General features: G+C 36.4%; 1 protein-coding gene across 1 annotated transcript in view; it reads right to left on the bottom strand.

Annotated features, from left to right (window-relative positions):
• The window catches only part of kif6 (kinesin family member 6), a 55244-nt gene extending 41092 nt beyond the window's left edge, over positions 1 to 14152 (bottom strand). The window contains exons 1-6 of the mRNA XM_023352259.1: positions 14087 to 14152; positions 11928 to 12037; positions 10102 to 10176; positions 5514 to 5661; positions 4486 to 4595; positions 2794 to 2923 (exon numbers count right to left, since the gene is read on the bottom strand). Coding sequence (XP_023208027.1) covers positions 2794 to 2923; positions 4486 to 4595; positions 5514 to 5661; positions 10102 to 10176; positions 11928 to 12037; positions 14087 to 14146 — 633 coding nt within the window. The 5' untranslated portion in view covers positions 14147 to 14152. The remainder of the gene's footprint in view (positions 1 to 2793; positions 2924 to 4485; positions 4596 to 5513; positions 5662 to 10101; positions 10177 to 11927; positions 12038 to 14086) is intronic.
• Between the last annotated feature and the right edge of the window lie 2306 nt (positions 14153 to 16458).

Here is a 16458-nt window from a genome sequence, read left to right on the forward strand (position 1 = left end):
GACTGTACTTTAAGGTCATGAACAGGGACAGAGAGAAATTCTCAGGAAAGAATTTTAGTTTGTGTACCACTAGAGCTCTGTGGATTAACATGATTTGAGCCGTAAATAAAAATCCTGTTAAATAGCACTAAAAGGCCATGTTGACTTCCATCTAAATCCATGTAAAAATGTGTTGTAAAACTGAAAGATAAATATATTCCTATATGAAGATACCTATTAACATTCACATTGCACTGTGTTCAACGATCCAAACTAATTGAGAAACCTGTGCCCCCTTTTGCCTGTGGTGGAGCTGCACCAAGAACTACTGAAGGAAACAACACTAAACCTCGGAAGAAGACCACAAAATGTAAACAAAAAGGGAGTAGAGTCAGATTGTAGCGCTTGTAGGATTTCTCCACTGATATATATTATTGGTTTGGACATCGCCTATTAACCGTTGCAGCTAGTGGTGTGCTCCTGTGCATCAATACATTGAGTCATGAACACAAAGCCATACTGTTCTAATGTTGGATGAGCAGGAATCTGTCACAAAAATAGCAGTAGCGCCCTTATTTCTTACCCAATTTCTATAAAATATGGTTTAAATCAAAGCAGAGAAAATTGCTGTTGTTTTGATATGTAAAATATGTATTCTCCTTAGATATAAATCTATAAACAGTTTGGTTTCTGTCAGTTCTGTCAAGATGAAAGAGAGAACTAAACTAATTTCTTTTTTATATTGGCCAATAATTGAATTTTACATAATTGCAACAGTTAAAATTAGTTTATTAAAATTTAACTATCTATGGCTCCTGTACTTTGTGAAATATTTCATCCTATTTTGATCATTTTATTACAAACAGAGGAAGTTAGTCCAGTTTTTGTCATTTATTCACGTTTTTTAAATTACAGCAATATTATTTTTTCCCTCTGCTGTGCGTCACAGCATAATCTACACTTTAATGTAGATTATGTTAAAGTTGTAGGTCTGAATTGTTCACCATATTTTGAAAGTAATTCAAATGATTTAAAAAATATATAATCTACATTTTATTAAACACAGAAACAAAAAAAATTATTCTGGTATTTTTAGCAAGGGTTAGAAGAGTGAATAGCATATGATCTTTAATTGTTTAAATGTGTAACCAAGCTAAATTAAGTAGATAAAATGTTATGTCTTTTTGCATTCGACAGTTAATAGTCTCACATCTACCAGCTGTTTCCTGCAGATAACTTTTCACCAAGATAATGGTGGTTAATAACAAGACACTATCAATGGGATTGCATTGTCCATAATGGATGAGAGTGTGCACTACATTAGTCTAATTTTCATATTACTGGAGATGATAGGGTTCTAGCATAAGGAGGCTATGCAAGTGTAGCAGATCATAAAACCTAAGATGATCCTGAAGGTGTCATACAACTATAATTTTACAAGCTATAAACTACAAACATAAATGCACCCTGCATTGCAGTCATACTGCTCTGTTTGCACCACCGGCTGTTCTGACCACACAGAGTGCTGAAAGGGAACATCACAAAAGGACATTCTGGTGACTAAAAGTGAAATGCATAAAAAGGTTACACAAGTATGCAGTTCTGATTTAGCCAAGCTGCAATGTACCCATTCCTACAGGTTCAACAGAAGTTAGAGTTCACTGCAGGGAGAAAACCAGCTTTGAACACATTTGGACAACAAAGTGAATCAGAAAAGACCAGATGGGAGAAAAAAAATCCCCAAAAACATTGACAGAAGGGTGAGGAGTTTAAAACGTGTTTTTTTTAAGTCCAATAAAATTCTCAAACTGAGTGAGCTAATGGTCCTCTTGAGTTTTGCATGAATGGATGTGTCATCTTTTATCCACATGGATGGGATCATGAGAAGAAAGAAGGCATTGCTGTTAACTTTATGGAAACTCATTGTGGAGAACAAACGTCTTGGGGGATTCTGCCAGAGATAAATGAACAATATTAAGGGTTCTTTGTTTGATTCACTCTGGGGGACTTCTAGAGATGGAATTCCAGAGAAGACAAGCAAGTAAATGTCTCTATGTGGGTGGACGATTGTGGGGTCTCCCCAAAGCAAAGCTCATTTCCATTTTTTAAGCTGTTTCCAATAAAATACCCCTTCTAGTTTTACAGAATTGAACCCAGAAGGGTGTCATCTGGGTGGAACGGAACAAATGGATTACATTAAGTACAGCACGTGCCCCTCAGTTTACATTTCCCCTTAATAAAGAACTAAAGTTCTATCATATTTCTGAGTAGTGCTTTTGTTTCATGGAAGAATCCCAACCACATCTGAAATTGACGTCAATGTCAACCAGTTTGTGACTGAAACCTTATCATCTGGGTCACTTTTACTGTCATTTATTTATCAGCAAACCAGTGACAAGAGTAAACAAGGTGAAATCGGCTTTTTTCCTCCAAAACCTCATGAATGTCATGTTGAAAAACTAAGGCTGAGCCACCACACATCTTGTCATCAGTGAGGGGAGCTTGGGCGAGTGAAGAAAAGGCACCACATAATAAACATAAATTACAGAGAGAAAACTGGGTTTTACTGGGCAAAGGAACTGATAAAAAGGCCCTCTGTGGACTAAAATTATGTTTTAGAAGGGTACTAAGGTAGTTTTTAGTATGTATATTGCATTTTAGAAACAACAACAATGACTCCTTATGCCACTTACCCTGGAAGTGGCCAGTGTAATTTTTGCTTACGGTTTACAGTCTTGACTAGGATCACTGCATAAATTGTGTGTGCGGGTGTGCGTGCGGGTGTGTGTGTATCTATGTCTCCCTTTTTCTTACTTCAGCAATCATGCGATTGGTGTCACCCAGGAAGAGCAGATTGAGAGCCTCCTCTACGTTACCAGACTGCTGCATTGACAAATTCTTGAGATGGATGTTCTGTTCTGTATCTTCCATAATCATCACTTTCCTGCCAAAAAAATAGCAAAAGGTTTTTTTTAAAAGACTTTAAAAAGACAATTATAGATTACATCGTGCAACATTAAAATCTAAAGTCATGAATAAAATGTTGTAATGTGAAAAAGCTGGTGATGATTTCTTAGCAGAGACAGGGAAAATGGCCAAAGTTAGTGAGATGGATGGAGGTAAGTGTCCTAGTCAAAGATCACACCCAAATCCAAACGACAATCTGTTTTTAAAGATATTTTAGAAAAAGAAATGGGCAAAAATTGAATTTACTCTACTCAAAAGCTTTGCAGCTGAATCTACAACAAACATTTTGGAAATCACGTGTGAATTTTATGCCATTTTAAAATTATGCTCTACTTTGTTTTTGACTACCACATAAAATCCTAATATTACATTGAAGTTTCTATGTGAAAAAATTACAGTTCAGGAAGTATGAATACTTTTGAAAGGCATTGTATATAATGACAAAAATCTTTATTCTTCATTTTTGGGAGAAAAGTAGGATTCATTCCCAGATTTTTGAAAACCTGGCATATTAAATAAAAATGTCAGAGCTGCACACATTTATTGAAAGACTTCACACTTCAAAATTTAACACAGAACTAAAAGCACAGCATTAAATGTGCCAGTTATGTCATCCATTTACCTCCCATGGCCTTGGCGTCACTCAGCACTGAATCCAAACAGTCTGCGCTGCAGACTTGTCTCACATGTGATTTATCTATCTGGGTGTTCATAACTTGATAACAGACAGGGCCAGATCTTAAAAACAAACAGGTGATTGTTTCTCGCCCACATCAGGCGATTTGAAACACAGATGGGACTAAATTACTCCCGTGATCCTACCACATAATTTCCATCCAGCCACCGGTGATGTGAGAGTGCAACTACTTGACTGACTTGTCAAACAGGAGGAATGATTGGAGAACACATGCAGATAATTATGTTAACATGTGTAGGTAATTCAAGTGGTCTGATAAAACAATACTAATCTTATTGTCATTCAAAGCTGCGTCCTGGCAGATTAATTTTCCGCAACGACCAAGCCAACCTTAGATATAATTTGATTATTGGGCTTCTGCGAAAAAATGATGGAATGAATGAGGGTAATTTGCCGACTTTTAAGAATCCAGATGATGGAAAGATGAGTGCGTAATGAAAACAGATGGAAAGTCAAATGTAAAGCAATATCAAATAGTGCAAGAAATTTCAGAAAGAAAGGAGACCATTCATTATTGGGAGTGGAGGAAAGATGGAGACAGACGTAAAATGGAGCAAATGTCACTGCCACTGCCTCTTCATGATTCAGCAAGTATGGCCACAGCATGGTTCACAACGGGCACTGGTTATTTCCAGAAGACTGTGATTTGTGGGTACCTAAAACTTTGACTTCTAGTCCAGAAGTGACTTAAAATGAAGTGGTACATGAAAAATACATACTACCACACTGAAACTCATGTGTCAGTTAATGTAAAATCTAAAAGTCTGACTCATATGGCTTATTTTTCTCTAAGAATGTATATCTACAAAGGCAAACAAAAAACGTTTGACAGAAAAACTGACGGTAGGTCCTCCAGTCGCGACGCCTCACATCGGGAATCCAGAAGGTCATATCCCACCTCGTTGTAAATCTCCAGGTAGGAGATGTGCATGGTGTACATCACACTGCTCTCCTGTGAAGCAAAATTATATAAATTGAGACAGGATAGTAGTACAAGCCATCAGATTTTATTACAATTTATTTATTAGTGGATTGTAATCTATGTTACATTTAGCAAGAAAAAAAAAGTATTCATACATACGGTACATACATCAATCAATACTTTCCTCAAACTTACATTCTGCTAGAACTCATAGGGTACTTTCCTTAACTTCCAAAAAGTAACATTTAGGTTCAAAGTAACCTGTAATTTCTGTGAAAGTTCCAGAAAGTAACCTGTAAGTTCCAAAAGGTAAGTTCCATGAAGTTGCATATCAGTTCCAGAAAATTCCATGAAAATTTCAGAAAGATATCATAAAGCATTCTATGAAACAAATTACAGAAAGTAGCCTCTAAAATATAGAAAGCAACATATGTTCTGGAAAGCAGTGTGTACATTTCAAAAATCAACTTGCAAGAACCAGAGATTATTCTGTATGTTCCAAAATGAACCATATCAGTTCTAGAAAGTACCCTAAAAATTCCAATGCGTTTCTTGCAAGTTAATTACACCAACCTGCAAGTTTGAGAAAGCCACCTGTGTACTTTTTCTGGAAACTACACTTCAAGTTTAGTTTGAATTACTTATAAGTTCACTGTAAAATATGCCTTCAAGTTCTGCTAAAGTAGCCAAAATAATAACAGGAACGGCACAGGTTTTATCATATACTGCTAACAAAACAACCAATTAAGTTATATTTGTTTTATAAGATAAAAACTTTATTGTTTATAGAAATGGAAATTTGGTTTACATAATCTGTGAGACACCTTTCAGAAAAACAACACATATCACACAACATTATAAACATTCATCTTAACAATAATCTATCCATGCATCTTTACAAATTATTTAGGGAATCTGTACAAGAAAGTTAGAGGTGCCTGCTCTGACCTGGTTGAAGCGTTCGTACAGGTAGGACAGAATGCGAGGTATAATACCACGATCTGCATAGTGCTCAGCTCCGCCAGTGATGGTGAATGTTTTCCCACTTCCCGTCTGACCATAAGCAAATATGGTGCCATTGTAGCCAGCCAGTACACTGCACAGAACAGAACATGAGCAACAAGAAGGCCTCAAAGCAATATTTTTCTGCAGATATATTACATTCACAGTTTGAATATGACCAAATGTACAAAACTGTTGGAGAACAAATTTTTCAAATAAAAAGTTGTGCTTAAATGAATACTTCTGAGGTTTTATTGATCACTAAATCATTTGATCCTAAATACATGAATACATCTTCAAGTATGCAAGTTATATTTCATTAATCTAACACAAGAAACGTTCGAAGACAAGAAAAATCATACAAGTAACAAGATTTACTTGAGCTGAACTATAGAATCGGCTGCTATAGAATCCCTTCTTTTATCTCAATAATTTTCAGAAGAGTTTGCTCACTAGCAAGTTAGTCCCTGTAAGCAACCTCTGTTTTAATTTCTGAAACTATTATAAAGCCAATAAGGGTCTTTGTGAATAAAACCTGACACGTAAAATCCACATTAAAGCATGCCAGTGAATTCAGAGCTGCAATGGCGGCAGACATCTGATGGTGAGGGTGGAATGCTTTGGAGCATGACTGACAGTAGGAGCCCAAACCCTCACGACTAGGCTGGATCTGCTGTATTTGGGTTTGGCATGGAGCTGATCTTCTACATGTGCACAGAATGATTGAAACCAGTTTTTCTCTTAAATGATCAAACTATTGTGAGATGTGAGATTAAAAGTGGTCAAAACTATATACAGTATATATATATATATATATATATATATATATATATATATATATATATATATATATATATATATATATATATATATATATATATCTTACATGAAACATAAGCAGCAGGAAAACAGGCAGCTATAATAGAGCATCTGTCCACTCAAATAAATGATATCCCACTAGAGCTAGACTGACTTGGATGGCCATTGGGCATCAGTACAATCGAGTCTGAGTCATGGTGGTGATTGGCAGCGGAGAGAAAAGACGCAAGCTCAGTGTTTAGCTTAATGTCAGAACTAATGATGCGGGCTGGGCCGTGCCACTGAGGTTTGGGCGTCTCCCAGCTCTTGTTCCTGTTTACACCTCAGCTTTCCTGGCTACTGAACAGAAATGTCTGAACTTCAGCTGCAGGTCTCACTGCCTTGTGAAATGTGATCACACAATACAGACAGTTGGTCTGTGCTGTCAGCCCAATATCATCAAACTGGCTCCTCTTCACCAACAACTGAGGCTGTATTTTTTTAAATTACTTCATGAGACATGAACAGGGTGGTTTATGTTACACCACAGCAAGACAGAAGTGAAGCATATTTGTGGAGAGGAAAGAAAATATATGGCTTTCCTAATTTCCTACAAATTTAAATAATTAAAACAGTATTCAGTCCTCTTAACTTTTTAATACCCCAAAATAAAATCCAGTTGACTTAAGAAATAACTTACTACAGAGACAATTAAGCACAAAATCATTTCTCCTGTGAAGGACTAAGAGGTTTGTTAGGGAACATTACAGGAAAAAATAGCATGATGAAAACCAAGGAACAAAGCAAACAGATTAGAGATAAAGAAGTTTAAAGGGGGTTATGTAAAGCTGCGTAATATATCTAACCAAAATATCTATGTGTGCAAAATACCAACCCCAAACGATCAGATACATATCATAGGTACTGCTTAGATGAATCCCACACATGGGCTACAATAATATATTACTTCAGGTGCAATGTCTTGCATTTCTTCTTTTGAATTTTACATTTAACTACTGTCCATTATACTCACTTCTGATATAGACTCATATGGAAGAAACTAACCTTTCATGTAATTTGTCAGATAAGACCCAAATACATTTGTAGCTCAAGCCAAGGGCAAAGTGCAGCAGAAAACTAAAACAACACATGACCATGAGCACAACACCCACACCAAACAAGATGGTGTCAAAAGTGTCATCCTGTGTAAATGCTTTTTTTCCAACAAGGACAATGAGCTGGTTTGAGTTGAATATGGATGGAGGTAAATACAGGGCAACCCTAGAACAAAAAAAGAAAACTGTTGACATTCAACTTTTTAGTCTCTAGACAAGCAAGGCTCATGACAAGAAGATGACTTGACACTAAAATCATGAATAACCGTGGAAACTTCACACTGGACGTCCAAGCATCATGGATTCTGTCCCTCTCTACTCTTCCTCCAGACTCTGAGATCTTAATTTAGAAATAAAATGCAAGCTTTACTTTTCTGTAAACAGGCCTTTGGACCACTGAGCAACAGTCCACTTCTTGTTATCCTTAGCCCAGATAAGATGCTTGTAGCCTATGTGTGGGATTCATCTCTGCATACTGGCACTAGATGGACTGATTTAACTATTATGAAACTCCCCAAAATCCTTTATGAATTTTGCTTGATGATCCTCTCGAGGTCAGCGGTTAGTCCAGTTGCTAACCGCAATTTCTACCACACTTTTTCCTTTCTCTCAACTTTCTATGAATATTCTAGGACACATCATTCTCTGAACAACCAGCTTCTATGGCCATGGCATTTTCAGAGTTTGTAAGGTGGATCTCTCTTGAGGATACAAGGAGCTAACGATAGACTAAGATATGTCTGATTAGGGAAACAGGCTGGTCATGCCTCGACCGGGTGATTAAACTACAGACAGAAGGCTCATTTCAAAGACTTGAACATGACAAGTTTTTAATTAATGTGGAAAGATGCTGCCTGCTGGTGACTACTGATTTTTATTCTGATGTATACCAGCTGCCACACCAAAACGAGAAGCATTAAAACTGCTAGCTTTGGATGGAAATATTATACCTTAAAGGTCAGACACATCAGACTAATTAGTCAACCATTGTTTATATGTCTCCAAATAGCTGAGAAAATCCAAAGTACTTGTGGGATTCCACAAATAGGTCCCAGTGTAATAATGACGGTTGGGTGGAATGTGGAGAAGATGGTGGAGCAAATCTGAGGTATAGACAAGGTTTGCTGGGGACAAAGAAAGGAATAACCTCGACAAAAAAAACAACATTTGATTTCAGGAAACTCCAATTCTTTTCCTGATTGTTGTGTCTTATTTCAAAAGTAAAACTTAAAGTGTCACTGACACAATATAACCACTTAAAAGATTTAAAAAGATGAACTACTGTGCTTTCATTCTGTGTACACAAAAACATTTAATAATAAATAATTGTCACAGAATACCATTATTCTGTTTTCGCCTGCAGTAACTGGGTCAAACGCCAGCGTCATCTTATGATGTATTCAAGGTAAGTCAAACTATAAACAAGTAAGGCTGAGTACACAAAAGTGGAGGAAATTGTGAGCGATTTCAGCAAAAATTTATCAGCAATTTATTTGTAGCTTGGGATGAAGAAGCTAGATAGACTGATGAAGAAGAGGGAGCGGGTTCTACTAAACGACTGCAACCTCAGTTGTTTAGTAGTTTCAACATGTTTAGTATGAGATTACATTAATGAAAAGATCATTATTTGGTAGACTTTTTACACATGTATTATAACAATGTCTATGAATGTCCGTGTGTCTGTGTGTTTTTAAATCAGATTTAGGGACAAAGTTATGTACAATACAAATGGTGATGGAAACGCACACTAAGATAACATATAAGCTAAGTTAACTGACCACAAACAGTAAAATTGAAAGTGCTGCTGAAAGATAAAATCCAACTGGATAACAAAAACAATATGTTAAAGTAAATAAAATGGACAAACATAGGCACCAACAGGACTATCATGGAGGGAACACATCTAATGATATCAATTTGGCCCCATGGGATAGCAGATTGCAGCTTATATTGAGCCATGAATAATGATAAGGCACTATGCAAAAATAATAACACATTAAATCTAGGTGCTAAAACAACTGACAAATTTTTGAACATTGCAGAAGATAAAACAAGACTGTTACAAAAGATCAATAAGGAAACCAAAACTGGAGCCGACTAAAAATAAAGAACCAGGAAATAAAACCAAGCTCTAAATAAAACAACCAACAGACCATATCAGTAGACGGCAAACAAAACTGTGTTTATCCCATCACTTCCCTTTTCTAAAATAAAAACTATGATGGAGGATTAGAAAATAATACAGCATCAAAGAAGTATATTCATCTCACGTGTACATTTACTGTAAGCCTATGTGTTAAATACAGACTACAGCTTTGTGGCTTGAAAACGCTTTCACTCTCATGATGGCACAGTGTGCCATCTTGCCTGCCAGCTCTGTCCACTTAGTGGTTTAAGTGCTTAAAACGTGCCAAACATCACAGACACCCTCCATTTCCATCTTAAAGAAAACTGAGCTTTACTAACTTCCTGTCAACAAGGTTTGGCTGAATCTGTGTGGCCTCACATTAGTCTGAGGGTGTACAATGCACAGATAAGATCTTTTCCATCATTCGTGTCATATAAAGTTTCAAAAAAGCTAAGCATTTAGGCAAACATCAAAGATTTTTTTTTTGTCTTACCTTTCTGCAACTGGTTTGGCAATTTCGTCAAAGATCACATCTTGTTTAATGTGCTGTTCAAACACTTTTCGGAACCTGGAGAGAAATGGGAAACAACACTGTATTGCCATGACACATTTAATGAAGCAGGCTAAGAATAGTCCAAAAAATTTAGTTCATTTGGAATATCCACAGCTGATTGTTAAATATTTAAGGTCTTAAATAGACGAGGATTATCTAAGTGGTTCTGCTCTGTAAAACAAACAAAGCTGCATCGTGTTTAAGCCCACAGAAAGATGAGGAGAAATGTGAACAGAATCCACCCAAGGAAGGTTGTTAAAAGTGGAAACTTTATTGCTATAAGGGCACAGGGGAACCTCTGCACGCTATTATAAGACCATGTGGTTTTCAGAGGCTCTGAGTGTCCACTGCTGTCTGACTTTCTAACTGTGAATTTAAGGTTTGGAAGCGTGGCATGGGCCCTGCACAGAGGGTATATGAGGCTGCAGCTGAGCATTAAACAGATGTTCTGGCTCTTCACTGACAGGACTTGTGGATGAATTATTCATGGGGAAAAAGTTCAAATGCAGCCACATGAGCCAGGTCTGTGCTGGTTTTCCTTATTGTAGCTTTTTACACTTAGATCATTTGGCATATTTGTTCCTCATATATAAAATTAGTCATGTTTTGTTTGGGTTTTTTTTTGCTGGTCACAGATTAATCTTAATTTAAATCACTGTTAGCCTAATTAAAAAAAATACTTTATTCTAATATCATTGTGCAGGATAACACAAACAGAATGTAGTTCCATCTCCGGTAATCTGCTTACATCCTTGATGATTCCAGCATTATTACTGAATCTTGATTATTTCCAATCATTGAATTGTGTGTCTCTGAGAGAAACTGTGATAACTTTAAATCTTCCACTTGGTGCCCACAAGTATTCAAGAAAAATAGTTTTTAGCACCTGAAATATTGCAGGTAGATAATTCTTTTGTAGGCTTAACCTGCATAGCTCAATAATATTTAATTGCATGCCCCATGTTGTTGTCTTTTTTTGTAATAATTATGGAAAAAATAAATTTATTACAAGCTGCGTTCAGTTTTCTACATAGCAAACCAGCAATGTCTTTCATAATTTCCATTCCAGGGAAGTGTTTTATCACACCACAGGACTATAAAAACTATAAAATACAAGATCACAGGTGGAGTTCCCCAAGGTTCCTTCCTCAGGTGACTTTAATTCAGGTCCTTTATTCTACTTTTATCTCAGATAGCTAGAGAATTAGTACGTCTTCTTGCACATACATGCTGACAATACACAACTTTACATTGATGTGTCACAAATTGCAGTTCCTTACATTCATTGAGTGATTTTAAAATTGAAAAGAGTGAATGAGTGTATGTCTGTACTCAGTTAATCAATAACAACAACAGCAATAACATTGAGAGAGAAAATGCTTTCCTGTACAGGACACCAGAAATGTGGTGCACATTCTTTATCTAATAGCAAGTTATTTTAAATATTGTTATTTAGAGCAGCCTTTCAATAAAGATTAAAGATTAATTCATCAGTTCACTTTCATTATGTCTAAAATTTGGATTTTAGAGTTTTTCTTTAAATGTCATGCATACATTTTTTAACAGTTCTCTTTTTTTGTCTTCATTATTTTTGATGCCATTGTCTCTGTTCTTTTATTTTTCGGTAAAAAACCTTGCATTAGCTTGTGTATAAATGGTGCTATATAAACAAACATGCTTTGCCTTCCCAAGTATCAATGACAAACACAAGCAAATAGGTATTTTTATTTATTCTTTGCAACAAACACTTATGTAAATGAATGTACCTGAACTTGTAGTTTTCCCTCTTGTGATTAATAATGCCATCAGCCAGGTCCCTGGGCACCAAAAACTCGAGAGAGGCACCAGTTTCCTCCTTGTGGTTCACAGAGTACACCTGAGGGAGCCAGAGGCAACATAAACACAGGCACATACGTTCTAAAAGTGGCAACTATAGGCAGAAAATGTACCATAAAATGACATTTTAGGAAGCATTTAAGAGCAGTCAAATAAACATTCATGTACTGGTATGCTATATATTTTACAGATTTTTTTTACCGTAATTGTATGTGGAGTCATACTTGCGCAGTCAAACTTCAACATAAAGTCTATGCATCATCTTTAGTTAGACATATAGGTTTGGACATTTGTGGTTTGAGCATTGAAAAAGCCCAGAAATTAAAAGATGGCAGTTTATGGTGCAAGTATCCTGTGGAAAGCAACAGAACTAAAGAGGCAATCAGGATCAGTGCACTGAGAATGCAGGCTCTGCAGATTCAAGCCAAAGCCAGGCCCCAAGGGAGACAAAGAAAATTGTAGAACATTAAACCAATATCGACTGAGCTCCAGCACTGGAGGCCATTTACGTGGGCTTGGCTGGGGTGCTCTGAACACCCATGTTCTCTGTTTTTGAGCCTCTGGCATATGTTTCCAATGGACACTGATGTAATTAGCATTTTCCAGGGCTGGAGGAATAAAAAAAAAAGATATGGTCCCAGTGATTAGATTGGTTTTCCACTGTCACCCTGTTTGTTGCTTTGCCCTCCTCATCAACGCTGTTTTTTCCAGAGATGTGTGCCAAACCCTGAAAAAGCCCCTAGGGGGGAGCTGTGCTCTTTCATTTTGGTGGATATTGTCAGGTAGCAGTAAAGCACTACAAAACTACGTCAGATTTTTTATTTTTTTCAAACAGGGGCTCTGTTCAGAAAAGTGCTTCAATAAGACGAAAATACAGTTTTAGCTCTGCATCCTATGAGAACCTGTTTACATGTAAAATGTGGAGCAAATGTTCTCACAGGAGCCAAAGCTTCTTACAAAATTTACTGTAAAGTGATCTTGGTCACTTTGCGAAAATATTTAAACTTTTTTCTTGGATACAGCTTTTTTGATGGCTGAAACTTTCAGGGTCCACTTTCAGTCCACCCTGAAAGTGGACTGAAAGTGGCACCCTGAAAGTGGAGAAAACAGAAGCTCAACATGATGTTTACATATGTAAACTTTAACATTGCCAAAGCAAAAAAAATCATTTGACTAGATAAATAGTTTCTGATACAAATAATTTTGTTTTATTTTGCTGTAGACTGTAATAATCAAAATCAGCAGAAGTACACAGCTCAAATATATAACTGTGGGCATAACACATCTAAAAGAAAAGCAGTTAAAATGTTTTGGTTGACAATGTACATACTTGTCAAAAATAGGAATATGTCAGAGGCAATGTAAAGAGTTATTCATATAATTAAGTCAAGTTTGCATTAAGGAGAATAAGCCATTTTCTTTCATTTGTAGTACAAACCTGTCCCAACAAGGTAAGGCAACAAAAAAAGCCAGGAGAGAACCTGTATCGGATTGAGGACCTGTATTGCATTGTATATGTAGTCAATAAAATAAAAACAACATTCAAATTTGATAACTACATAGAACATGTCAACCACAATTGTGTTTTAGATAGCAAAAAAGTCAAGAAAATGTTGACTTTATAGCCTGAACTGTTTTTATAACATGCAAGTTATAGCAAGAAGCGGACATGAAATGTGTCACTGAAAACAATCTGAAACAACTGCATTCCTTCCAGGTGTGCCAGAGCTTGAAAGGCTCCGAGACTCTTTTGTGGATTCCTGTTCATCCGAATAATTTATTAGGACACCTTATGGAAAGGAGCCATCGTCATTAAAGTTATAACTGACAAATCAAGGTAACAAAATCTTCAGTGGCAAAAAAATGTCGTTGTTAGGAAGAAAATTAAACATACATGCAAACATTTGCATATTTTGACAGCTGGTGTTTTTGTATGCACAGTCTAGCTTCTCTGAATAAAGACTAGACTGTATGTATTTGCCAAACGCCACGGGCAATAAGCCCTCTACTTTATCTAATCTTAACACCAAATAACTTCTATTTTCCATACATCTGACATACATCTGAATGCCGAGAATTGTGCTCTTACCGCCGCAGTTTTATTCGTGGGCTTAATTCGACCGAATATCTGTATCGTTTGTTTAAACATTTTCTACTATAAAACAAAACTTTTTAGGCTAGCCTCAACTTAGCCTAGAAGCTAACCTTCACAACCAGCGCTAAGCTGGTACGGCTATGGTGTATCTGGTTGCTAGGTGACGGTGGCCACCTCAAAGATCGTCTATCAACGACGAGATGATTCACCGTGACATAAAATGTGTTACAAAACATCCAAAAGAACAACAGGTATAAAACTCGGGATTGTATGTTTAAGAAAAGGTCACCATAGGTTCAGTGACTCATTCCGAGGAATTATTGACAAAAGTATTGTCAGTGCTGCAGGCACACCCTGTATATTAAAGGTTTCTTAGAACTAAATGAGTTCCTGCCACACCTGCCTGATTAAGAAAGGCTAGTATTTGAGAAAACTAATCTGGCAAATAATATGTATCCGGTTCAAAATTCAAATAGATTTTTGAAATCTATGAAACATCTCAAAAGTTCTGGAAAAAGGATTTGCACCTTCTTCTGTGACTTCTGTATCTACTAAGTACTTAGATTTTGGAAACTAATTTGTTTGCTAATATATTTTAATATCCGGGACACAAAATATACAAATTGTTGATTTTTTATTTTTTTTTAATCTGTGTGAGCAACTTTTTTGTAAAAATGTGACAAAGCCACTGTTTTACCATAATCTATGGTTACAGAATATCCCAAATGAAAATATTAGAGCAGTACATGCACGCAGATTCCACTATAAAAAGAAAAAAAAAAACACTCAACTAAAAATAATGCTGTAGGAGATTTTGTTCATGATCAAGCTTAACAGAAAGTAATCCAGCAGAGTAGAGAAAAAAAACTCCCATTTACTGGCATGTCTATGCTCCTACCGGGGCATAAACAGATAGAAACTCTGAAAAGAAGGCGTGACTGCAGGAGCAGACACAGATGAGTGATGAGTAACATGTGGTAATTCGGTGATCTAGAGACAAGATAATGTTGAGAAATGAGATATGGGGGCAAAGCTCTTTAAAGACAAATTGTTCAATGAAAAATGAATAAAACAGATCATTTCAACCTGGAACAGAACAAGGAATAAACTTGTGACTTTATCTCAGAGAAGGAATATTCCTTAAACATTAATGTGTGTTTTACAATGTTTTGTGGTGCACAAAAGTTGACTGTAGATTTTCAGAGAACCATTGCATGTAGTCCACCTGAAAGCGCTTCACAGAGCACACCAGCTTGACAGGCTCTGACGGTCATCGAGACAGTGCTCTTGAGCCAGGCATGAAAGTGCAAAAAAAAAACAACTGTGTTTGCAGAGGCTTGAAACGTGCTAGCTTCAATGGAGACAACTCAACTTACAGCCCTAAATATAGCAGCAGCTGTTACTTTTTAGGAATACGGTATACACATTACAGGATGTTGCAGACCAAAGAGCTTGTTCAAGGTTGCAGAAGCCCCAAGTAGAATTTCATTTGCAGACACACTTCCAAATCAGACAGTGAAACTTTTTTGAAACATGGATTAATTTTCCACATAGTGATATGTTTTTTCTGTCGAATTTTATTAATTTTCATGACTATAGATCATGAAAACCCAATATTTAAGGCATGTCCCAAAGAGCATTGCTAAAGAACACATCCGCTAATAGGGTGCTGTATTCAAGCATACTATTGAAAATTTAATTGGAAGGAAAAATTATGTTTAAAAAACTCTGACAAAGTAGCTTTTTAAATTGGTCCCATGTATTAATTTTGTCAAACTAACTGAATTTTGGGTTTTGATTAGTTGTAAGCTATTTTATTCAAAATGACTAGGAAAAACTTGACGTATGTCCCTCCTTTGGTAATGACTCTACTTAGTCAGTGTACCCATCTGTGGAATTCCTGAAGTTCATAGATGATCAATCAATCAAATTTTATTTGTGTAGCACATTTCAGCAACAAGGCATTTCAAAGTGTTTTACATCATTACAAACACAGAAACACAATGCAAGATAGAATCAACAATCAAAACACAGCATTAAGTCAAGTTCCATCAATAAATTTGTAATTGATTACATTTCAAATCCAATTCTAAACAGGTGGGTTTTTAGTTGAGATTTAAAAGAAGTCAGTGTTTCAGCTGTTTTACAGTTTTCTGGAGGTTTGTTCCAAATTTGTTGATATTAATGATATGACTGTGGCCACTGTGGACCACTTCCAGTTCCCTGACATCACCCATTCTGACGTGAGGACCGTCTTACGGTCCTCACGCATAATAAACGTTGCTTGGAAGAGGCCTCTGTGCAGGTTACATTTCTTGTAACCAATTCAAAAAGTGCAACCTACCACAGGAGCTGTTGTTAATCTT

The sequence above is a fragment of the Xiphophorus maculatus genome, chromosome 19 (assembly GCF_002775205.1).
Source record: "Xiphophorus maculatus strain JP 163 A chromosome 19, X_maculatus-5.0-male, whole genome shotgun sequence".
NCBI lineage: Eukaryota > Metazoa > Chordata > Actinopteri > Cyprinodontiformes > Poeciliidae > Xiphophorus > Xiphophorus maculatus.